At 38.3% G+C, this 24,862-nt stretch overlaps 1 protein-coding gene across 8 annotated transcripts in view; it reads right to left on the reverse strand.

Moving 5' to 3' along the window:
• The window catches only part of NFAT5 (nuclear factor of activated T cells 5), a 132,043-nt gene that overhangs the window by 57,226 nt on the left and 49,955 nt on the right, over positions 1 to 24,862 (reverse strand). For 4 of the 8 annotated variants that reach the window (XM_079908466.1, XM_079908467.1, XM_079908465.1 and 1 more), the window contains exons 3-4: positions 11,456 to 11,670; positions 1,788 to 1,913 (exon numbers count right to left, since the gene is read on the reverse strand). Coding sequence is in view for 4 of the 8 variants with exons in the window: in XM_079908463.1 (XP_079764589.1) it covers positions 1,788 to 1,913 (126 nt within the window). In the remaining 4 variants the exon portion in view is untranslated. The remainder of the gene's footprint in view (positions 1 to 1,787; positions 1,914 to 11,455; positions 11,671 to 24,862) is intronic. The other 4 variants (XM_079908463.1, XM_079908462.1, XM_079908461.1 and 1 more) reach the window with 1 other exon arrangement.

Raw genomic sequence — 24,862 nt, forward strand, 5'->3', positions numbered from 1 at the left:
TCAATAACTTCTTGATCTAATAAGAATTCATTACTTCAGAATACTTCCTTTGGTTAATTCTTATTTTCATGATTTTTCAACTCAAAGCCTTCATTCAAATTTATCTGGAGAGGATTATGGAGGGAGGGAGGGAAGGAGGGACCTTCAACATTCCATTAGTGACTCAAATTCAAAAACTTTCAATATTTATATATAAAAACTTCTAAAACTGAGTTTGGTATTATTTCAAAGGAAGTGTCGTTCTTTTTCCAAACCTAGCTAACATTTTTTCAGCTTTTAAAAGGAACTGGATCTACTGTCAACAGATGTTAAAAAGCACAGAAGAAACAGACTTTTAGTTCTATACAGATTCAACATGTCTTTAAACAAATCTCAAAAGATACAAAAGAAATCAGTTAGTCAATTTCTACCTGTGGATTTAAAGTGAAATATTTCATTAAAATTAAAAACTATATATTTTATTATCTGATACTATTTTAAAACTAGATTAAATATTTAAATTCCAGAAAAAATATTCAGTGCATATAAAGTGAAACCAGGTCATCTTAACAATTCAATTACTAAAATGTTCACAATTAAATCCACAGAATCTGTTAGAAAATGTCTGGCAACACATGAACAGTGAGCAGGGCTGGTAAGTTTCTTGGCCATGTTTAAAGTTTTCCTGCCCTCAACCAGGAAGGCTGCATATTGCACTATACGGCTCAGGGGAAAGATTGGTACACAAGGTTAACTGGACTTAGGTTAATGCAAATAAGAAAAGTACCCAAAGTTCTATTATAGTACCAATATCCTCATTTAAATCACAACCTTCCGCTTCACTGTTCTTTTTGAAACAAAAAGAATTTACTGAAAACAATGTTTTGATGGATTTTAAGTACCATTTTAAAAGATGAGAGGTATCATATTAGGCAAGAAACCTCTAATTAGTAGGATAGATTAAACTTCAGAGTATATATATGTAATTTTCTAACTTTTTTAAAACACCAAACACACTTAGTAGTCTATAAACCCAACTAAAAAAAGAATTACAGTTGGGCAATATAATATTACTGAAAGCATTCTTTATTAATTTACCACTAATCAAGACATTTTTCAATTAGCTTGTCTGTCAATCTTGTAATTCAATCAAAATTTGAACCAATTTTATATAATTATAAAGTGTATGATTTGAGAGCTGATTAAAAATAAACTTGATAAATTTCAAACATTACTTTCCATACTTTTTCACTGATATAAGAAAATGTCTTTATATAAACATTACATTCAAATCTTCCATTTACTTTCAACTGAATTTAAAATAAGTATAAAGTCACATATGTTTTTAAATGTAGGGAAAAGGTTATAGTAACATGCTACAAACAGAAAAGACACTTGAGTGCTTGAGTCCTTTTTTCAGATTATACAAAATAAAACATTTTCCCCTTTGAGCAAATTTTTTAAAATAATTGTTTTATAGAGACTCAAATATAATTTTCTACCCATAGCTTGGTATTTATAATAACCTTTTTATGTGCAGTGAACAAAAAAACTTTAAACTTGTTCCCATAGTTGAAGATAAGGTCCATTCTGGGAGATGGCACTAATAGATGTGCCAACGTGAAATTTTAAGAAATAACAGTTGTATCAAGAATATTGTATACTGAAAGTTTTTAATGTTAAAAGTATGTAGTTTAAAACCTCCTAAAACAAACCCTCAAATCACACTCTTTGATATGAATTTTGCCAGCACTGTTCATGTTGACCAGATAATACTTTTTCTTTTAAAAGTAAAATGAAATGCATACCAGCAGCAACTACAGCTGGAGGAGGCGAGCCTGCCTCACCACCACTTGTCTGACTCATTGATGCTACAGATGGTTCTCTAGATGGAGGTAACTGTAACTCCTTTGGGAGAAGATCATAGACAGATTCTGTTGGGGGAAAGGGAAAAAACTTTTTTTAAAAGGAGTATAAATCAATAACCTAATTATGAGCACAAAATTAATGTCTTTTCACTCATAAGAAGAACTATATTATTCATACACATACACTAAACTTCATGTAACTACTGTTGTAAAAATTATTAGCAAATATTTTTCTATTATATACTTTTATTGAACTGAATAATGAATTTTCCATTCATTCTAACCCCTGTTTTCTTCTTGGTTTTATCCCTCATGCTTACGATGATCTACAGAAAAAGTTATTAAAATTTTAAAACTGTATAAAACTAGACAGAAGAGATGTCAAATAACCCAAGATGCTCCAATATCTTCCTTTAAAAAAAAAAAAAAAAGAGCATAACTTATCATCCTTTACATATGAGATGGCATGTACTAGTGTATATCAGCTTTAAATTGGCTTCTCCAATTAGACCAATCGTCTACTGCTCTTTTACTCAGCACCTTTATCAAATATTTTAATTTGCTATCATAATGCATTTTTCCCTCCTAAAGAAGAGAAAAAGAGAAATGTTATGGCTCAAGGAACTACTTCTTACTCTGAGGTATCTCCAACTCTAGAAAGGCACAAGTATAGGATACTCTTAAATCACTAAGCACAAGTGCCTATATTAGATTATGATTACTTTTCTATCCCAGATTAAAGAGTACTGTATCTTTTTAATATATTTTATAATATTCTAATTGTCCATAAAATCAAATTTACATCTACTATTTAAAAATTGTTTTATAGTTATTATTACATGGTTTTTGGACAGAAATAATTATCAAGATATCCACTAAAGGTAGTAGAATCAATGTTGGAAGAAACTTCAAAAGACCAGTTATAATCATATGTCTATTTTCTAAAGAATCGAGGCACAGAGTTTAAGGGACCTGCCTAGTATTCTAAGAAAAGCAACATCCCAACTATTAAAGAAGATTATTAACTATTTGTACTAAGTGATTAAAAAAATAAAGGTAGCACTGTAAGACATTTTATCCTTGGTAGCAAACAATACTCTCAGTTAACTGATTACTGAATTCATAAATACTTTGATCCTCCCAGTTAAAATACGTATCCTGAGTTTCATGTGGATAGGAATAAGAAAGAATATCATGAAGGAAAGCTAAAATTAGAAGTTGTAGTATTAAATGATCTCTGTTCACAGTAAAGAATCCACTTAAAAAATTTTCTTTCGAAAAACTATTACCTAACACTTGAAATTTTCATCTTCAAATCATTTAGCAGATGTTACATCTGTCTGAATATAATATGCCCTGACTAAAATTTTTCAGCTTGTTAAAATGTTGCTAAAAAACTTAAGTAGATTACTTCCATCTTTCAAATAATATAGGGGGGATAGTACGAGAAACTAATTAAAACAAATGTCACATCATCAAACATAGATTTTAATACAATTATTTTTCTCAATCCACGTTGAAAACGAGACCCTTATACATAGAAGAAAAGCATATTCAAGACCTTTTTTTGGGGGGGGTGTAGGAAAATAAACAAAAAGGAAATATGAAAATAAAAATTAGCTTAGATAAAAAGAGAAAGGACCTACCAAAATGCATTTATGTCAAGGGAAAAAAAACTTAACCTAGTAAAAGCCCCATCACTAACCACATTTCACTTTCCCAAAGAAGGACATAGAGTCTAAATTAGAGGTATAAAAGCAATGTCAATAAAAATACATTGGAAAGTAACTAAATATAGAACTTGTTATATTTCAATCTTCCCTATAGCCTACCCCCAAACCAAAGTAATAAGCAAGTCAAGTGGAAGGTGTAGGAAGCATGGATTCATTCCTTCACCAAAGGTATTTTCTGATTAACTGACTCAAGTGTTTGGAAATTAGAGAAGTCAGAAGTTTCTTCCTATCTATCCAAGGAAAACAGCAGGTAATACAGTCCTTACCATCACAGGCTCTGACTTCAGACAAAACTGTGTTGGCTCTGCTACTTTAAACAACTTCTCTAAGACTTAAATCCTCACTGAAACTCTTCTTTTACCCCATTATCTCAAAGATTCCCTCCAAGATATAACTGTACACCATGACCACATACCTTGGTCTTACTCTCAAGCCTGCTTCCCATAAAACATAAAAAGATTAAAGGGATATAAATTATGCTGTTAGTACTATTGTCCTTTAGTCCTAAATTCAATCCAAATTAAACACTTATACAGTCTCCACTAGCCAATGAGAGAACTCCTGAACAAGAGCACAGGTCCTTTAAATCCATGAAAACAACAAATAGTCCTCCCTCATGTTAAGCTGCCATATCTATTTTTCTTGCATTATCTTTTAAATCAGTTAAATAGATAAGGAGGAATGAAATTCTAGATTTATAAGCAAAGAATATGAAGAAAGAGAATGGGAAATCTTTAACGGAAAGGCAGTTTCCTGAGACGACTTCCTTAGATAACTATAACCTCTACTACATTTTTTTTTTAAAAAACCTACTAGATTTTAAAAGAATCTACTAGATTTTTTTTTTTTTTAAAGAGAAAGAATGGTTACAAGGTTTCTTTTCGGGGTGGTAAAAATTCCAAAATTAGATTATGGCAATGGCTACACAGCTCTATAATATAAATAACTAAACACCACTGAATCTGCACACTTTATTATTTTTTTTTATTTCCTTACCTAGAGGAACTTACAGTTTAGCAAAAAGCAATACTCTGTTCAACCCTCAGTGCTCAACCTTGTTTGTATAATTCCGCTTATATGAAATGTCTAGAACAGACAATTTTATAGAGACAGAAAGTAGGATAGTGGTAGCCTAGGGCTGGGTGAATGAAAGAAAGATGGGTGACAGCTAAAAAAATATGGGCTTTCTTTTGGGAGTAGTGAAAATACTACAAAATTGATTCTGGTGATGGTTTCACAATACTGTGAAGAGAATAAAAACCTTTCAACTGTATACCTTAAATGGGCAAGTTGTATTATATGTGAATAAGATTGTTAACAAAAAAACCTACATAACCGAACATTTGTTATCTCATATTTTCTGTGGACCAGGAGTCTGGGCATGGCTTAACTGGGTACTTTGCTTAGAATCTCAGAAAACTGCAATGAAGGTGTTGGGCAGGGCTGTAACCATATTGCTCAGTGCTCAAATTTATCTATTTTTGAAAATTTATTGTATTTTTTATTTTTTTTATACAGCTGGTCCTCATTAGTTATTCATTTTATTCATATTAGTCATACTGACATACATATATGTCAATCCAAATATCACAATTCATCACACCACCACCTCTCACCCCCGCCATTTTCCCGCCTTGGTGTCCATACGTTTGTTCTCTACATCTGCCTCTCAATTTCTTTTTTCTTTTTTTTTTTTTTTGGCGGTACGTGGGCCTCTCACTGCTGTGGCCTCTCCCGCTGCAGAGCACAGGCTCCGGACGCACAGGCTCAGCGGCCATGGCTCACGGGCCCAGCCGCTCCATGGCACGTGGGATCCTCCCGGACCAGGACACGAACCTGTGTCCCCTGCATTGGCAGGCAGACTCTCAACCACTGCACCACCAGGGAAGCCCCGCGTCTCAATTTCTGCCCAGCAAACTGGTTCATCTGTACCATTTTTCTAGGTTCCACATATACGTGTTAATATACAATATTTCTTTTTCTCTTTCTGACATACTTCACTCTGTATGACAGTCTCTAGATCCATCCACATCTCTACAACTGACGCAATTTCACTCCTTTTTAAGGCCGAGTAATATTCCATTGTATATATGTACCACATCATCTTTATCCATTCATCTGTCGATGGGCATTTAGGTTGCTTCCATGACCTGGCTATTGTAAATAGTGCTGCAATGAACATTGGGGTGCATGTGTCTTTTTGAATTATGGTTTTCTCTGAGTATATGCCCAGTAGTGGGATTGTTGGGTCATATGGTAGCTCTATTTTTAGTTTCTTAAGGAACTTCCATACTGTTCTCCATAGTGGCTGTATCAATTCACATTCCCACCAACAGGGCAAGAGGGTTACCTTTTCTCCACACCCTCTCCAGCACTTGTTCTCTGTAGATTTTCTGATGATGCCCATTTTACCCAGTGTGAGGTGATACTTCATTGTAGTTTTGATTTGCATTTCTCTAATAATTAGTGATGTTGAGCAGCATTTCGTGTGCTTCTTGGCCATGTGTATGTCTTCCCTGGAGAAATGTCTATTTAGGTCTTCTGCCCATTTTTGGATTGGGTTGTTTATTTTTTGTTTTTGTTTTTTTCTGGTACGCGGGCCTCTCACTGTTGTGGCCTCTCCCATTGCGGAACACAGGCTCCAGACGCACAGGCTCAGCGGCCACCGCCCACGGGCCGGGCCGCTCCGCGGCATGTGGGATCCTCCTGGACCGGGACACGAACCCGTCCCCCACATCGGCAGGCGGACTCTCAACCACTGCGCCATCAGGGAAGCCCTTGTTTTTTTAATATTGAGCTGCATGAGCTGTTTATATACTTTGGAGATTAATCATTTGTACATTGATTCGTTTGCAAATATTTTCTCCCATTCTGAGGGTTGTCTTTTCATCTTGTTTATAGTTTCCTTTACTGCACAAAAGCTTTTAGGTTTCATTAGGTCCCATTTGTTTATTTTTATTTCCATTACTCTAGGAGGTAGATCAAGAAAGATTGTGCTGTGATTTATGTCAGTGTTCTTCCTATGTTTTCCTCTAAGAGTTTTATAGTGTCCAGTCTTACATTTAGGTCTCTAATCCATTTTGAGTTTATTTTTGTGTATGCTGTTAGGGAGTGTTCTAATTTCATTCTTTTACATGTAGCTGTCCAGTTTTCCCAGCACCACTTATTGAAGACACTGTCTTTTCTCCATTGTATATCCTTGCCTCCTTTGTCATAGATCAGTTCACCATAGGTGCATGGGTTTATCTCTGGGCTTTCTATCTTGATCCATTGATCTATGTTTCTGTTTTTGTGCCAGTACCATATTGTCTTGATTACTGTAGCTTTGTAGTATAGTCTGAAGTCAGGGAGTCTGATTCTTCCAGCTCTGATTTTTTCCCTCAAGACTGCTTTGGCTATTTGGGGTCTTTTGTGTCTCCATACAAATTTTAAGATTTTTTGTTCTAGTTCTGTAAAAAATGCCATTGGTAATCTGATAGGGATTGCACTGAATCCGTAGATTGCTTTGGGTAGTGTAGTCATTTTCACAATATTGATTTTTCCAATCCAAGAACATGGTATATCTCTCCATCTGTTGGTATCATCTTTAATTTCTTTCATCAGTGTCTTATAGTTTTCTGCATACACGTCGTTTGTCTCCCTAGGTAGGTTTATTCCTAGGTATTTTATTCTTTTTGTTGCAGTGGTAAATGGGAGTGTTTCCTTAATTTCTCTTTCAGATTTTTCATCATTAGTGTATAGGAATGCAAGAGATTACTGTGCATTAATTTTGTATCCTGCAACTTTACTAAATTTATTAATTAGCTCTAGTAGTTTTCTGGTGGCATCTTTAGGATTTTCTATGTATAGTATCATGTCATCTGCAAACAGTAATAGTTTTACTTCTTCTTTTCCAATGTGTATTCCTTTTATTTCTTTTTCCTCTCTGATTTCTGTGGCTAGGACTTCCAAAACTATGTTGAATAACAGTGGCAAGAGTGGACATCCTTGCCTTGTTCCTGATCGTAGAGGAAATGCTTTCAGTTTTTCACCATTGAGGATAATGTTTACTGTGGGTTTGTTGTATATGGCCTTTATCATATTGAGGTAGGTTCCCTCTATGCCCACTTTCTGGAGAGTTGTTAACATAAATGGGTGTTGAATTTTGTCAAAAGCTTTTTCTGCATCTATTGAGATGATCATATGGTTTTTCTGCTTCAATTTGTTAATATGGTGTATCACATTGATTGATTTGCGTATATTGAAGAATCCTTGCATCCCTGGGATAAATCCCACTTGTTCATGGTGTATGATCCTTTTAATGTGTTGTTGGATTCTGTTTGCTAGTATTTTGTTGAGGATTTTTGCATCTATATTCATGAGTGATACTGGTCTATAATTTTCTTTTTTCTAGTATTTTTGTCTGGTTTTGGTATCAGGGTGATGGTGGCCTCATAGAATGAGTTTTGGAGTGTTCTTCCTCTGCAATTTTTTGGAAGAGTTTGAGAAGGATGGGTGTTAGCTCTTCTCTAAATGTTTGATAGAATTCACCTGTGAAGCCATCTGATCCTGGACTTTTGTTTGTTGGAAGATTTTTTTTTTTTTTTTTTTTTTTTTGGCGGTACGCGGGCCTCTCACTGTTGTGGCCTCTCCCGTTGCAGAGCACAGGCTCCGGACGCACAGGCTCAGCGGCCATGGCTCACGGGCCCAGCCGCTCCGCGGCATGTGGGATCCTCCCAGACCGGGACACGAACCCGTGTCCCCTGCATCAGCAGGCGGACTCTCAACCATTGCGCCACCAGGGAAGCCCTGTTGGAAGATTTTTAATCACAGTTTCAATTTCATTACTTGTGATTGGTCCGTTCATATTTTCGATTTCTTCCTGATTCAGTCTTGGAAGGTTATACCTTTCTAAGGATTTGTCCATTTCTTCCAGGTTGTCCATTTTATTGGCATAGAGTTGCTTGTAGTAGTCTCTTAGGATGCTTTGTATTTCTGCAGTGACCATTGCAACTTCTCCTTTTTCATTTCTAATTTTATTGATTTGAGTCCTCTCCCTCTTTTTCTTGATGAGTCTGGCTAATGGTTTATCAATTTTGTTTATCTTCTCAAAGAACCAGCTTTTAGTTTTATTGATCTTTGCTATTGTTTTGTTTCTATTTCATTTATTTCTCCTCTGATCTTTATGATTTCTTTCCATCTACTAACGTTGGGTTTTGTTTGTTTTTCTTTCTCTAGTTCCTTTAGGTGTAAGGTTAGATTGTTTATTTGAGAGTTTTCTTGTTTCTTGAGGTAGGCTTGTATAGCTATAAATTTCCCTCTTAGAACTGCTTTTGCTGCATCCCATAGGTTTTGGATCGTCGTGTTTTCATTGTCATCTGTCTCTAGGTATTTTTTGATTTCCTCTTTGAATTCTTCAGTGATCTCTTGGTTATTTAGTAAAGTATTGTTTAGCCTCCATGTGTTTGTGTTTTTTACGTTGTTTTCCCTGTAATTTATTTCTAATCTCATAGTGTTGTGGTTAGAAAAGATGCTAGATATGATTTCAATTTTCTTAAATTTGCTGAGGCTTGATTTGTGACCCAAGATGTGATCTATCCTGGAGAATGTTCTGTGCGCACTTGAGATGAAAGTGTAACCTGCTGTTTTTGGATGGAATGTCCTATAAATATCAATTAAACATATCTGGTCTATTGTGTCATTTAAAGCTTCTGTTTCCTTATTAATTTTCTGTCTAGATGATCTGTCCATTGGTGTTACTGAGGTGTTAAAGTCCCCCACTATTATTGTGTTACTGTCGATTTCCTCTTTTATAGCTGTTAGCAGTTGCCTTATGTATTGAGGTGCTCCTATGTTGGGTGCATATACATTTATAATTGTATCTTCTTCTTGGATTGGTCCCTTGATCATTATGTAGTGTCCTTCCTTGTCTCTTGTAACATTCTTTATTTTAAAGTCTATTTTATCTGATATGAGTATTGGTACTCCAGCTTTCTTTTGATTTCCATTTGCATGGATATCCTTTTCCATCCTCTCACTTTCAGTCTGTATGTGTCCCTAGGTCTGAAGTGGGTCTCTTGTAGACAGCATATAGATGGGTCTTGTTTTTGTATCCATTCAGCAAGCCTGTGTCTTTTGGTTGGAACATTTAATCCATTCACGTTTAAGGTAATTATCTATATGTATCTTCCTATGACCATTTTCTTAACTGTTTGGGTTTGTGTTTGTAGGTCCTTTTCTTCTCTTGTGTTTCCCACTTAGAAAAGTTCTTTTAGCATTTGTTGTAGAGCTGGTTTGGTGGTGCTGAATTCTCTTAGCCTTTGCTTGTCTGTAAAACTTTTGATTTCTCCATCGAATCTGAATGAGATCCTTGCTGGGTAGAGTAATCTTGGTTGTAGGTTCTTACCTTTCATCACTTTAAATATGTCATGCCACTCCCTTCTGGCTTGTAGTTTCTGCTGAGCAATCAGCTGTTAACCTTATGGGAGTTCCCTTGTATGTTACTTGTCATTTTTCCCTTGCTGCTTTCAATAATTTTTCTTTGTCTTTAATTTTGGCCAATTTGATTGCTATGTGTCTCGGCGTGTTTCTCCTTGGGTTTATCCTGTATGGGACTCTCTGCGCTTCCTGGACTTGGTTGGCTGTTTCCTTACCCATGTTAGGGAAATTTTGGACTATAATCTCTTCTAATATTTTCTCTGGTCCTTTCTCTCTCTCTTCTCCTTCTGGGACCCCTATGTGAATGTTGGTGTGTTTAATGTTGCCCCAGAGGTCTCTTAGGCTGTCTTCATTTCTTTTCATTCTTTTTTCTTTATTCTGTTCTGCAGCAGTGAATTCCACCATTCTGTCTTCTAGGTCAGTTACCCATTCTTCTGCCTCAGTTATTTGCTACTGATTCCTTCTAGTGTATTTTTCATTTCAGTTATTTTATTGTTCATCTCTGTTTGTTCTTTAATTCTTCTAGGTCTTTGTTAAACATTTCTTCCATCCTCTTGATCTTTGCCTCCATTCTTCGTCCGAGGTATTGGATCATCTTCATTATCATTATTCTGAATTCTTTTTCTGGAAGGTTGCCTATCTCCACTTCATTTAGTTGTTTTTCTGGGGTTTTATCTTGTTCCTTCATCTGGTACATAGTCCTCTGCCTTTTCGTCTCATCTGTCTTCCTGTGAACATGGTTTCAGTTCACCAGGCTGCAGGACTGTACTTCTTCTTGCTTCTGCTGTCTGCCCACTGGTGGATTAGGCTATCTAAGAGGCTTGTGCAAGGTTCCTGATGGGAGGAACTGGTGGTAGGCAGAGCTGGCTGTTGCTCTGGTGAGCAGAGCTCAGTAAAACTTTAATCTGCTTGTCTGCTGATAGGTGGGGCTGGGTTCCCTCCCTGTTGGTTGTTTGGCCTGAGGCGACCCAACCCTGGAGCCTACCCGGGGTCTTTAGTGGGGCTAATGGCAGACTCTGGGAGGGCTCACACCAAGGAGTACTTCCCAGAACTTCTGCTGGCAGTGTCCTTGTGCTCATGGTGAGACACAGCCACCCCCCACCTCTGCAAGAGGTCCTCCAATATTAGCAGGTAGGTCTGGTTCAGACTCCTATGGGGTCACTGCTCTTTCCCCTGGGTCCTGATGCACACACTACTTTGTCTGTGCCCTCCAAGAGCGGAGTCTCTGTTTCCCCCAGTCCTGTCGAAGTCCTGCAATCAAATCCTGCTAGCCTTCAAAGTCTGATTCTCTAGGAATTCCTCCTCCCATTGTCAGACCCCCAGGTTGGAAAGCCTGACGTGAGGCTTAGAACCTTCACTCCAGTGGGTGGACTTCTGTGGTATAAGTGTTCTCCAGTTTGTGAGTCACCCACCCAGCAGTTATGGGATTTGATTTTATTGTGATTGTGCCCCTCCTACCGTCTCATTGTGGCTTCTCCTTTGTCTTTGGATGTGGGGTCTCTTTTTTGGTGAGTTCCAGTGTCTTCCTGTCGATGATTGTTCAGCAGTTAGTTGTGATTCTGGTGCTCTCACAAGGAGTGAGCGCACGTCCTTCTACTCCGCCATCTTGAGCCAATCTCCTGTACACTTTAAATGTGTGAATTTTATGATATGTAAATTATAGATGGGTAAAGCTGTTTTTAAAAAAAGAGAAAGAGGAATAGAATAAGAACAACTGAGAACTGCACAAGAGCGAGCTAGGTCTCTCAATGTTCCTAATAAACTTCATGGACAGAAATATCTTTTCACATAGTTTCTATTTGTGAAAAGTGAAATTATGAAGGCTAAACTGCAAACTAATCTAATTTCCCTTTTAAGGCTCATCTACTGTATCAAGAAATTACTACAGGCATAGGTATCCTATAGTCAGTAAAATGATGAAAATCTTACAAAGTTCTTACGAGCAATACAAGAAATGTAGACTTCATAAAACAGATGACTCTAAACAACACCACCCAAAAATGTATGGGTTCCCCCTTCAGGAATGTGGTTACTACATCAACAACTTGAACAGAGATACAGAATTTGCAAATGACACAGGCTTAAGAGGAATATATCATATGTCATAATTCATCACAGATAATGAAAGGCTGGAATACCTGTGCAAAGGAATAATCAAATTTAATACAGATCAATGTAACATCTGGTAAAAACTGCTCTTGTGCAATGTACTTAAATGCACTCACTCTCTTTCTCACTCTTTTTTTCAAAATCTAGGAATGATTTCACTTTTGTTTTCTAAAGAATTCTTTCCTTGGTCTGCCAGAATTGGGGTGACTGTTGTCTCATATTTTTTTCTATTAACGTTGCTAATAATTTGAGCAATAATAATGCTTAATCAACTCACTTAATGGTTCATTATGAATTTCAGTTGACCAAAATCCCAATATAAGTGTCCTGCTTAAGTATCCATGTAATAGACTTAGATCAAATATGATAAAGTAAATAATAAGTTAACATAAATTATTTTTTTAAATAAATTTATTTTTATTTATTTATTTTTGGCTGTGTTGGGTCTTCACTGTTGTGCATGGGCTTTCTCTAGTTGCGGTGAGTGGGGGCTACTCTTTTTTTTTTTTTTTTTGGTGGTACGCAGGCCTCTCAGCGCTGCGACCTCTCCCGCCGCGGAGCACAGGCTCCGGACGCGCAGGCACAGCAGCCATGGCTCACGGGCCCAGCCACTCTGCGGCATGCGGGATCCTCCCGGACCAAGGCACGAACCCGTGTCCCCTGCATCGGCAGGCAGCCTCCCAACCACTGCACCACCAGGGAAGCCCACAGGGCTACTCTTAGTTGCGGTGTGCGGGCTTCTCATTGCAGTGGCTTCTCTTGTTGCAGAGCAGGGGCTCCAGGTGCGCAGGCTTCAGTAGTTGCAGCACGTGGGCTCAGTAGTTGTGGCGCATGGGCTTAGTTGCTCCATGGCATGTGGAATCTTCCTGGACCAGGGCTTGAACCCGTGTTCCCTGCATTGGCAGGCGGACTCTTAACCACTGCGCCACCAGGGAAGTCCCAACATAAATCATGAACATAAGTGTATGAAAAAAGCAATTAGGCAGAAGAGAAAACAAGTTCAGATCAAGAATTTGCCTTATGTTGGTGCAATAGTGCAGAGCCTTGGGCGATTAGAGGAATGAAATCATTTTCAGATATTGAAAGCGAACTAATGCTTCCCAATGTTTGCTGGGAAGGTGAACAATGTAAAAATGGGCTGACTGGTTGCCATATGTGTTCATTCATTCAGTAAACTCTAAATGATCCTTTTATGTCACTGATTATTTCTGGGAGAATTTGGTCTTTTACCCTTCAACACTGGCTATATGGGGAGGAGAGGGTGGGAGTCCCACCACACTGCATCAAATTCAAGGAGAGAGAAATCCTATCACAAGACAGTGAAAGAGAAGGAAAAACTTGTAACTTAATACTGCAGCATTTTTTTTTCTTCTCACTTAGAAACTCTGGTTCCCTAACTGCTGATCAACCAAATCCCACTTTACTGTTTTGTTTTACATGTTGCTCAGTTCCAGAAAAAAATGAAAAGACCTCAAACCCCCAAACTCCTTCACTTTACCCCAGAAGAGTCCAGGGAGATAAACAAATGAAACAGCTGAGAAAAGGCATGCTTTTCTAGTTCTTCCCTTTGCAAAATAACAACATTGATAATACAGTTACAGCTACCATTTATTGAGCATTTGGGAGTGGGGACAGGCACTGTGCAAAAGCTCATTGTATACATATTCTCACTTAATTTCAAAACAATTATGTGAGGTCGATTTTACCAAGAATGTGAAACTTGTGTAGTAGTAAAAAAAAAGAAAGAAAGAAAAACACATGTGATAAAACAAAAGAAGGGAATGATAAATATAAAGTTTAGGACATTAGTTTCCTTTGATGGTGAGACAAAGATACAGGACAAAGGAGTAGCAGAAATAAATTGGTCTGGACACTGGGCTCATGAATGTTCTTTTTACTAAACTATATAATCTAATCAAATCAATAAATACAATAAAAATTAAGGCTATGCATGGATAGTGCATAGCTTCACAGAGTTGCTATGTAAGGCTTAAATAAGAAGAACTGTTAAAAAGAACTCTGTAGGGACCTCCCTGGTGGTCCAGTGGGTAAAACTCTGTGCTCCCAATGCAGGGGGCCCAGGTGCGATCCCTGGTTGGGGAACTAGATCCCACATGCATGCTGCAACTAAGAGTTCACATGCCGCAACTAAGAAGCCCACATGCTGCAAGTAAGACATCCACATGCCGCAACTTAAAAAAAAAAATCCCGCAAGCCACAACTAAAGATCCCGAATGCTCCAACTAACACCCAGCGCAGCCAAAATAATAAATAAATAAATTAAATAAGTATTTAAAAAACCTCTGTAAATTATTATTCCTTTTTTAGGAATTTTTATCGCCACTTTACCTTTGTTGACCTGATAGCTAACAGCATTCAATATTCAGCTGCTTTAGGGTCAGAAAGTAAAGACCAGAATTGTCAGAGCCCATCTACTCTTTAACTTTTCTGAAGACTCTTATTAACTTTCAGATAACATAACAATTCAAAGTTGTACACAACTAATACCACAGACTTAACTTCATGCAGAGATGAACAATAAAAGGTGGGGGGAAGCTCTGTAAATAAATTGAACTCAATTGTCGAGCAAGCAGCTAAATGGAAGTATTTGTGGTAAAAAGGATGATACTTTGTGTTGGGAATGCTTAAAAAAACTAAAAAACGGTGAATTAATGCTCAGCACAGATATTAGTTATTCAAATAATAAATGCTCCCTGATATTAGATGCAAACACTCTAATACTGGAAAATGTATTTATAAATGTTTGTATTCTGTTTTTAAAATGGGATTTTACTTTTTTTTTTTTTTTTAAACTTTGTATTACAGGGACTTCCCTGGTGGCGCAGTGGTTAAGAATCTGCCTGTCAATGCAGGGGACATGGGTTCAAGCCCTGGTCTGGGAAGATCCCACATGCTGAGGAGCAACTAAGCCCATGCACCACAACTACTGAGCCTGTGTGACACAACTACTGAGACCGCATGCCTCAACTACTGAGCCCACGTGCCAAAACTACTGAAGCCCACGTGCACCTAGAGTCCATGCTCCGCAACAAGAGAAGCCACCTCAATGAGAAGCCTGCGCACCACAATGAAGAGCAGCCCCCACTCACCGCAACTAGAGAAAGCCCGCGCACAGCAACGAAGACTCAACGCAGCCAAAAGTAAATAAATAAATGAATAAATTTATATATATGTTAAGAAAAAGCAGCACATTAAAGAATATTATAAAATAAATAAATAAACTGTATATACAAAGCTACTTAAGCACCCAAAAGAGTTAAAAGACTTTCAAAAAGTTCTTGCAAATGGTTTGGGAACTAATTGCCTTACTCTTCCATGTCTCTATTAACTACCTCAATAAGCTGGTGAATCCCAAAGCTATGGTTTCACATCAGACATTCTAAAACAAAATGCCTGGCACCTCCACTGTGCCAACATAGTTCTGCGTTGAAGAGAGACAGCATTCATTCTGTTAAAAACACTTTTAGGCTTGACAGTCATCATAGTTGGCATCTCCACTGGAAAATGTACTGGCTGCAGGTCTACCGGATATTTGTTTTCTAAAAGATTATTAAGTCCGAAAATAACTTGTAAGTGATCTCTGTTTTAATAAATTTTTCTCAGCTAAGTTTAAGTCAATTTATTAGTTTGCTGTTACTTATTTACTTAATCATATCACCTCTTCCTGATTATATTTTATTATAGTTTTCCTCAAGCTGGTATTCTACAGTAATTTTAAACAATATACAGCAGCACAGATTACAATTATTTCAGGAATAAGAAAAATAAATTGAGTTCCACAATCATTTTAACATAGTACATCATATATTTTTTTCTAATAGTTATTACTTTTCACTTTAAAATTTCACAATTATTTGCTACATAACAACATTTATAAGATACAGAATGGAGTATACTATTTAACTAACCATTTTTGTTATATACTTTAATTTATTTATATTATTCTCAGAAGATGTTATTACTTAAGTCTGTTCTAGACAGAAGACTTTCAAAGTCCTATCTATGACCTAATTATCGATTAAAACCTTTATGGCTTATTTATAATTTTCAAAGATCTTACAAGAATACTTTTCAATAGAGCTTTAAGAGCTGTAGAGTTCAGAGTCCAAGAGGAGTAAGGAGGACCGGGGTTGAGTGTCAGAAGCCCAGTGGAGTGAGAAGGGAATCCACAGTGGGGGTGGGGGTAGCAGAGGCCTGGCAAAGTTTCAGAGCCCAAGCAGGGTGAGCGGGAAAAGATAATCAGATGCAGAATCTAAGCAATGTAAATAAAATATCCACAGCCTGGTGTGTGGTGTCAGAGCCCAAGCAGAATGAAGACTATATCTGGGGGGAGTGGGGAGGGGTGGAGAAGAGTGGAAGGGTGGGATGGAGTCCAAGAAAGCAGGATGAGAAGAGGGAAGCCTGACACACAGAGGGAAAACCTACTGTGGTGGGTTAGAGCCCAAGCAAAGTAAAAGTCTCCTGGGATGGGTAGACCAAGCAGAATGAGGATGGTTATCTATGGGAGGGAACGCAGAGAAGCTAGCATAGGGTGTCAGAGCCAGAGCATGGTGACAAATGCACCCTCAAGGGGATGGCACAGGGCATCACAGCTAAAGCAACTGAGGTGATGGAGGGTAGCCAGCACAGAGAAGCAGAGCCTGAGCAGGGGGAAAAGGGTATTTGTGCAGGGGCACTTGGCACTGGGTGTAAGAACCCAAGCAGTAAGGAGAATGTCCATATAGTAGGGCTGCCTGGGCTGGGTGTCAAAGATTAAGCAGGAAGCAGAGTGTGCCCATGAGGAGTGTGGAAGTCCAGAATGGGGATTAGAAACCCAAGCAGGGTGCGGAGGGCATTCGTGTGAGGCCTTCGAGCCTGAGCAGGATGAAGAGGACATTCCTATGGATGGACAGCCCAGCATAATATGCTGGAGTTCCAGTGGGTAAGCAAGACATCCATGGGGGTTGAAGGAGCAGGAGCAAAGGGTACCTTTAGGTAAGAGTATCAAAATCCTAGTAGGGTGAGAGCTATAGGATGCTATCTGCCTAGCAGGGCTGCCCAGTGTGGGGAGTCAGAACCCAAGCAGGGTGAGGACGGTGTCAACAGATAAGCAGGAGGGCAGCTCTGGGTGTCATAGCACACATGGGATGAAGAGAGCATTCCTGTAGGAGGAAAGCAGCCACAGCCTGGATGCAAGTCATGGGTGTCCAAGTTGGATAATTAGGTATCAACATGTACAAAAGACAGAAGCAATGGCCACAGAAGCTTGATTACACAGAGGAAGATTGCTCAAATAAGTAAATATATTAAAATTAAAGGGAATCAAGTTTTGCAATGTTGAACAAAAGAGTTACAAACATAGGAAGAAAAACAAGAAGGAACCCTATGGTACTGAGTTGCAACTGGAAGTATCAGTATGAACTCATGAGAGAAAGACAGAAAAATAAATAAAGACATTATGTATGTATATAAGCATACATATATTCCCTAGCTCTGTCTTCTGAAAGATTCTGTGAGCAGCAGTACTCCAAAAGCACACTCATGGAAAATAAGCACACCTGGTATCCAGATCTTGGTTTCTAAATACTCTTTTTTACCTAAAGTAGCTAGGGCTTCCTTGAGAAATAGTTGTTATCAGGACTGGGATACGGAAAGTACAAGATGAGCCTGAAATACATACTGTTTTGCTAAAAGTAAGGAAGTACTCAAAGAATTATGGGGGACATGTCAAAAGAATACAGAAACCATCTTCAAGAGGCTCTCACTAACCAATATGAGACAATATGAGCATGAAAATAAGTCATGGGAGTTCCCTGGCGGTCCAGTGGTTAGGACTCAGAGCTGTCACCGACGTGTCTCGGGTTCAATCCCTGGTTGGGGAACTAAGGTCCGGCAAGCTGTGCAGCACAGCCAAAAAAATAAAAGTAAAAAATAATAGTAACAGATTATAATCTAATGAAAACATAGGAGTCCATACTGACATAAAATAGTAATGAATAAACTGAACGTGTGATGAGGAATGAGATATTTAAATAGTTTCAAAGTACAACTCTTACAAAATATTGATACTGATTACAAAGGAGAACTAGGGTAACTTTAAAGTAGAGAAGTCTGACAGAAACCATCTTAATTAAGTGATCAAAGTGAGTAACATCAGTAATGACACAAATCAAAATTACATGCTACCCTAGAGGATTTGGTAAGAATACATCATTATTTCTGTGGTACTTGTGCCAAAGATGCATAATTTGAATGTAATCATGAGGAACATTCCACAAAATAATTGACTTGTAACTTTCAAAAGTATCAGAACCATGAAAGTCCAGGAAAGACCAAGGAACTATCTCAGATTGAAGGAAACTAACAAGACATGACAACTAAATGGATATGTAATTGTAAACTGAATGCTGATGTTATACAGCAGGGGTCCTCAACACCCAGGCCGCAGACTGGTAGCAGTCCATGGCCTGTTTGGAAGCCGGCCGCACAGCAGGAGGTGAGCAGCAGGCGAGGGAGCAAAGCTTCATCTGCCGCTTCTCATCACTCGCATTACTGCCTGAACTATCCACGCCCCCCCCAACTGCCATCCGTAGAAAAACTGTCTTCCATGAAATCAGTCCCTGGTGCCAAAAAGGTTGGGGGCTGCTGTTATATAGGACATTACTGGGGCAACTGGAGAAACCTAAATGGGGGTCTGAGGATTAGATGGAAAAAATGTATCAATGTGAATTTTTTACATTTTGGTGGTTATATTGTAATTATGTTGGAGAATATCCTTGTTTGCTGGCAATACATACTAAAGTATTCAAAGGTGATGGGGCAGGCATCATGCTGGCAACTTACTCTCAAATGTTCAGAAAAAAAGTTCTTTGCACTGTACTCACAACTGTTATAAATTGGCCTCTCTCTCACTTTTGCTACCATTTCTGCCTAAAATCAATCAAACAAAACCAAATATTCTGGTAGAGGAAGGTAGTCTGGGTTACAAAATATATCACAAGTTATCTTCTCCTGGTCATACTCACTTGTTTGACACCTTATATGCCACTCACAGGCTCAGTATTTTTAGCTATGCCATCCCCTCTTCACTAACACCCTCAACCTCACAGAAAACAATTAATTTAAACATTCATTCAACATTTATTTTGCTCCTGTACTGGACTAAAGTACACACTATAAGAGAAAATCACTCATGAAGTTCACAGTTGAGAGAAAATAAAATTAGTGAAGTTTAAAATAATGCAATATGCTACAGGGAGAAAATAAAATTAGTGAAGTTTAAAATAATGCAATATGCTATAGATGGGAGAAAATATTTGCAAATGATGCGACAAACAAGGGCTTAATCTCCAAAATATACAAACAGCTCATACAACTCAACAACAAAAAAACAAACAACCCAGTCCAAAAATGGGCAGAAGACCTTAATAGACATTTCTCCAAAGACGACATACAGATGGCCAAGAGGCACATGAAAAGATGCTCAACATCACTAATCATTACAGAAATGCAAATCAAAACTACAATGAGGTACCACCCTCACACCAGTCAGAATAGCCATCATTAAAAAGTCTAATAACAAATTGTGGAGAAGGTGTGGAGAAAAGGGAATCCTCCTACATTGTTGGTGGGAATGTAAGTTGGTACAGCCACTAAGGAAAACAGTATGGAGGTTTCTCAGAAAACTAAAAATAGAGTTACCATATGATCCAGCAATCCCACTCCTGAGAATATACCTGGACAAAACTATCATTCAAAAAGATACATGCACCCCTACGTTCAGAGCAGCACTATTCACAATAGCCAAAACATGGAAACAACCTAAATGTCCACCAACAGATGAATGGATAAAGATGTGGTACATATATATAATGGAATACTACTCAGCCATAAAAACGAAATAATGCCATTTGCGCAACATGGATGCAACTAGAGATTATCATACTAAGTGAAGTCAGAAAGAGAAAGACAAATACCATATGAGATCACTTATATGTGGAATCTAAAATATGGCACAAATGAACCTATCTCCAAAACAGAAACAGACTCATAGTAGACATAGAGAACAGACTTGTGGTTGCCAAGGGGGAGGGAGGAGGGAGAGGGATGGACTGGGAGCGATCGGTAGATGCAAACTATTACATTTAGAATGGATAAACAACAAGGTCCTACTGTATAGCACAGGGAACTATATTCAATATCCTGTGATAAACTACAATGGAAAAGAATGTCTTTACGTGTATAACTGAGTCACTTTGTTGTACAGCAGAGATTGGCACAACACTGTAAATCAACTACACTTCAATTTAAAAAAATGCAATATGTGCTTTAATAGAAATATGGGACGCTATGCAAGTCAAGAGGAATCCTTAACACTATCCGGAAAGGATCACAGAAGGCTGCACAGGGTATGTGACACCTGAGGTCAGTCTTGAACACTGAAATGGGTATTTGACAAACATATTTGTGAAGAAGGAGGAGAAACTTAAAAGCAAATCTGAACAAACAGAGTATTTGTATTTTGGTTACTTTAGTTTTTCAAGTAATTCAGTTAAATTAGAATACAGTAGTTACATGGAGGAGTAACATGAGATGAGGCTCCCAAAGACATGGAGGGGCTAGATCATGAAAGGCCTTGTATAATCATTCTAGGCAATAAAGATTTTATCCCTCAGCACATAGGGAGCTTTTGAGTGTTTCAAGCAAAGACATGATAAGCTCAGACTTACATTTGAGGATGATCATCCTCCCAGGTATATGCAAAATAGACTAGGTCCTAGAGGTGGCAAAGAGTAAGTTTTTTTACAATCCTCTAAGTCAGAAATAATGAGGTCCTGAACCAAGGCAGCTGCAGTGAGAATGGCAAATAGGATACGAATTTAAAGGTGCTCAGAAAACTGATGAACTGAATTGGATGACTAGCAGCAAAGGGAGGGAGGGAGGAACGATTGGAGGGAGAGGGAGAGAGGGAGAGAGGGGGATGGAGAGAGAGTGAGAGAGAGAGAGAGAGAGAGAGAGAGAAATAGTTCCAAACAGCGCACAGGAATTCTGGCACGAGAAAATTAATGGAAGGTGGTGCAGTTTTCCATGATAGAGAGTTTAGGAGTAAGAGTAAATCTGGAAAGACAATGAATTCCGTTTTAAATGATGAGGCTGAGGTACCTATGGGGCATCCTAGTGAATGTATAAACAGGAGAGGGATCTAGCAATTGATGATGCTGGGCACATAGACTGCTTTACTTTTCTTTTTTTTTTTGCGGTACGCGGGCCTCTCACTGTTGTGGCCTCTCCCGTTGCAGAGCACAGGCTCCGGACGCGCACGCTCAGCGGCCACGGCTGACGGGCCCAGCCGCTCCGCGCCATGTGGGATCTTCCCGGACCAGGACATGAACCCGTGTCCCCTGCATCGGCAGGCGGACTCAACCACTGTGCCACCAGGGAAGCCCTACTTTTCTTTTTAATACAAATCCTATCCTAGATCTGGGATAGAAAATTATTAATTTATTTAAAGTTATTGTTTGCTTTTAAAAATGCAGGTATGTATGAAATAAAAATAAATTTGCCCATGATCTCACCATCCAAAACACTAGTATATTTATGTTTCCCTTCCCTATTTTTCTATGCATTTTTAAAAAGCTGAATAATAATGCACATAAACTTAATATCAAACTTTTCATTGAACATAACTTTAATTTCTCATTTGTACTGTAATTTTGATACCCTCATATTGCTATGTATCATCTTTATGTCTATTTTCTATCTCTCCAATTAACTGAAAACTCTTCAAGGGCAGAAACTGTGGTATGTCTTATCTGAATGACTAAAGTTTAGCAGTACCATACTTACAATAGGCACTCAATGTTTGCTGATGAGGTTATTAAAATACTAAAAGGTTACTGGGTCATAATTTTAAGTTATGAAATAAGCTTCAGGAAAATTTCTAATTTTCATATTATTTCAGAAACACTGCTAATAAATAAAAGAGGTAATAAATAACATATCAGTGGTGACAACACTGTACCCCTTAGAGAATGAAGCACAGTCAATAAATATTCTCATTCTTTTATTCATTCACTCAACAAATATCTACTGACTGCCTGATGTAAGCCAAGCATTGTCTTAGTTCCTGGGGATACATCAGTCATAAAACAGACAATCTGTGCCATGGACCTTCTACTCTAATGTACTTAAATTATGGTAACTGCTTGCTTGCTAAAAAGAGAAGGGGGCTCCAGTGTCCTGTAATTTTCCACCCTTACTAAGCTCACATTTAATTGTAGCAATAGTAAAATAAGTTCATTTCTGGAATATAAGCAGTACAAGCATCTCAAAACACATTTATTTTAAAACTTTATAATATATACAATATAATATATACATACTTAAAATTTAGCTTAATGTTTCCAAAATCAATACTTAATAGAGATCTGTTCCATTGCTTAACAGTCAACCATCTTATATCATACATTTAATAAACTAATGATGTACTTATCAATGTATGTAATAATCAATGAAAAGAAATAAATAGGATTTTTTTTTTCTTTTGGCTGCACTGGGTTTTCTTTGTTGTTGCTGTGCATAGGCTTTCTCTTAGTTGCGGCGAGTGGGGGCTCCCCTTCGTTGCGGTGCGCAGGTTTTTCGTTGGGGTGGCTTCTCTTGTTGCAGAGCACGGGCTCTAGGCGCGCGGGCTTCATAGTTGTGGCTCGCGGGCTGTCGAGTGCAGGCTCAGTAGTTGTGGCGCACATGTGGGATCTTAGTTGCATCACGGCATGTGGGATCTTCCGGGACCAGGGCTCGAACCTGTGTCTCCTGAATTGGCAGGCAGATTCTTAACCTCTTAGCCACCAGGGAAGTCCCGATAAATAGGATTAATGTTATATTATTTTATGCATTTTGAACTTGGAAAGACAGTTTATAAATGATGATTTGCTCATCATTCATAAAGCACATTATTTCATTATGTGCCAGGCAAAATAATAAAGTAAATAAAATAGAGGTCTTAACTTTAATGCTATTTCTAATTGCACAGACCTTGGATTACAAGGTACCTCAGGAACTTAGTTTCTAAAAGAAGAAAAACATAATTTAATCACCACTAATTCATTTTTTTTTTTTACCACTGATTCATTTTGTGTCCGTAAGTGCAGACACTAAAGTGACCTGTATCTATCTCTGTTTTCAAACATTCACAGTCCAGTGAGGTAGACTACAAGTAAATACATAAATAACCAATGGAATCAGTACCAAGCCACAGATGTTATGTGCAAAAAAGGAAAGTAAAAGAAAACAGATATAAAGATGGCAAGGGAAGAATGGTATGAATAGAATTAATGTAGTTTTAGGAGATTAAAGTTCACATAAAAAAGCACAGAATTTTAGAGGTAGAAATGGTAAAAGTACTCAGTGTAACCCTCGGTTTTTACAAAGAAGAAATTATGTTCCAATCAGGTTATGATTTGCTTAGCATAGCCAAGACTGGTTAAAGCTGGGTCCTGAGCAGGAGACTAGCTGGCTGAAAGACAAATTCTTTTCTTTACAGTACGCAGACCTCTCACTGTTGTGGCCTCTCCCGTTGTGGAGCACAGCCTCCGGACGTGCAGGCTCAGCGGTCATGGCTCACAGGCCCAGCCACTCCGCGGCATGTGGGATCTTCCCGGACCAGGGCATGAGCCCGTGTCCCCTGCATTAGCAGGCGGACTCTCAACCACTGCGCCACCAGGGAAGCCCTGAAAGATAAATTCTTTATCCAGCATTCCTGTCTATGCAGTTAGAAAGAACACTGAAGTAGAAACTCCATCTCTTTTATTTATTATATTATTATTGTGTGTGGCACTTCAATAATGTGCTTAGTGAATGAACCGAATGAATGAGTGAACCATCTACCTTGATTGACTCTACTCAAACAATTCTAAAACATCATTCTTATTTTTATACTCATAATCTTAGTGAGGGAGGAGAAAATAATGAACAAAAATCTACCTTTTTTCATTGCTATCATTACCAAAATGTCCTACCACCTCAACTAAAAATGTCATTTTTCTACATTATTTCTGACCCCAAATACCCTATTCCCTCATGTCCCTTCTTCCAACTTCTACCCTATCATCATCTGAACAACCATTTTTCAAGTGAACAAATAAAAACTACTTTTCATGTTTTAGAGTATTCATTTTCAGTGATTAAACTTATTTCCTATCAAATTTCTTTTTTTCTATTCATATAACATGATTTTTTTTAAATACTCTTTTTTTTGGGGGGGCTGCACCGTGCAGCATTTGGGATATTAGTTCCCCTAACAGAGATCGAACCCACGCCCCCTACATCGGGAGCGCCAAGTCCCAACCACTGGAGCACCAGGGAATTCCCCATGTAACTTGATTTTTTTCCTCCTTCAAGCCAATACTGAAGAAATCAACAAGACTCACTTTGTCTTTTCTATTCTACACAAGGATTATCAACAACAAACAGAAAAAATGTGTAAACCTCATACTTTTAGACATAAGCTGATTGTTTACAAAGATCAAAAATATCTGCCTAAAAAAAAAAAAATATCTGCCTAGGGCTTCCCTGGTGGTGCAGTGGTTGAGAGTCCGCTGGCCGATGCAGGGGACACGGGTTCGTGCCCTGGTCCAGGAAGATCCCACATGCCGCAGAGCAGCTGGGCCCGTGAGCCATGGCCGCTGAGCCTGCGCGTCCGGAGCCTGTGCTCCGCAACGGGAGAGGCCACGACAGTGAGAGGCCCGCGTACTGCAAAAA

The sequence above is a fragment of the Stenella coeruleoalba genome (genome assembly GCF_951394435.1).
Source record: "Stenella coeruleoalba genome assembly, chromosome: 20".
Lineage (NCBI taxonomy): Eukaryota > Metazoa > Chordata > Mammalia > Artiodactyla > Delphinidae > Stenella > Stenella coeruleoalba.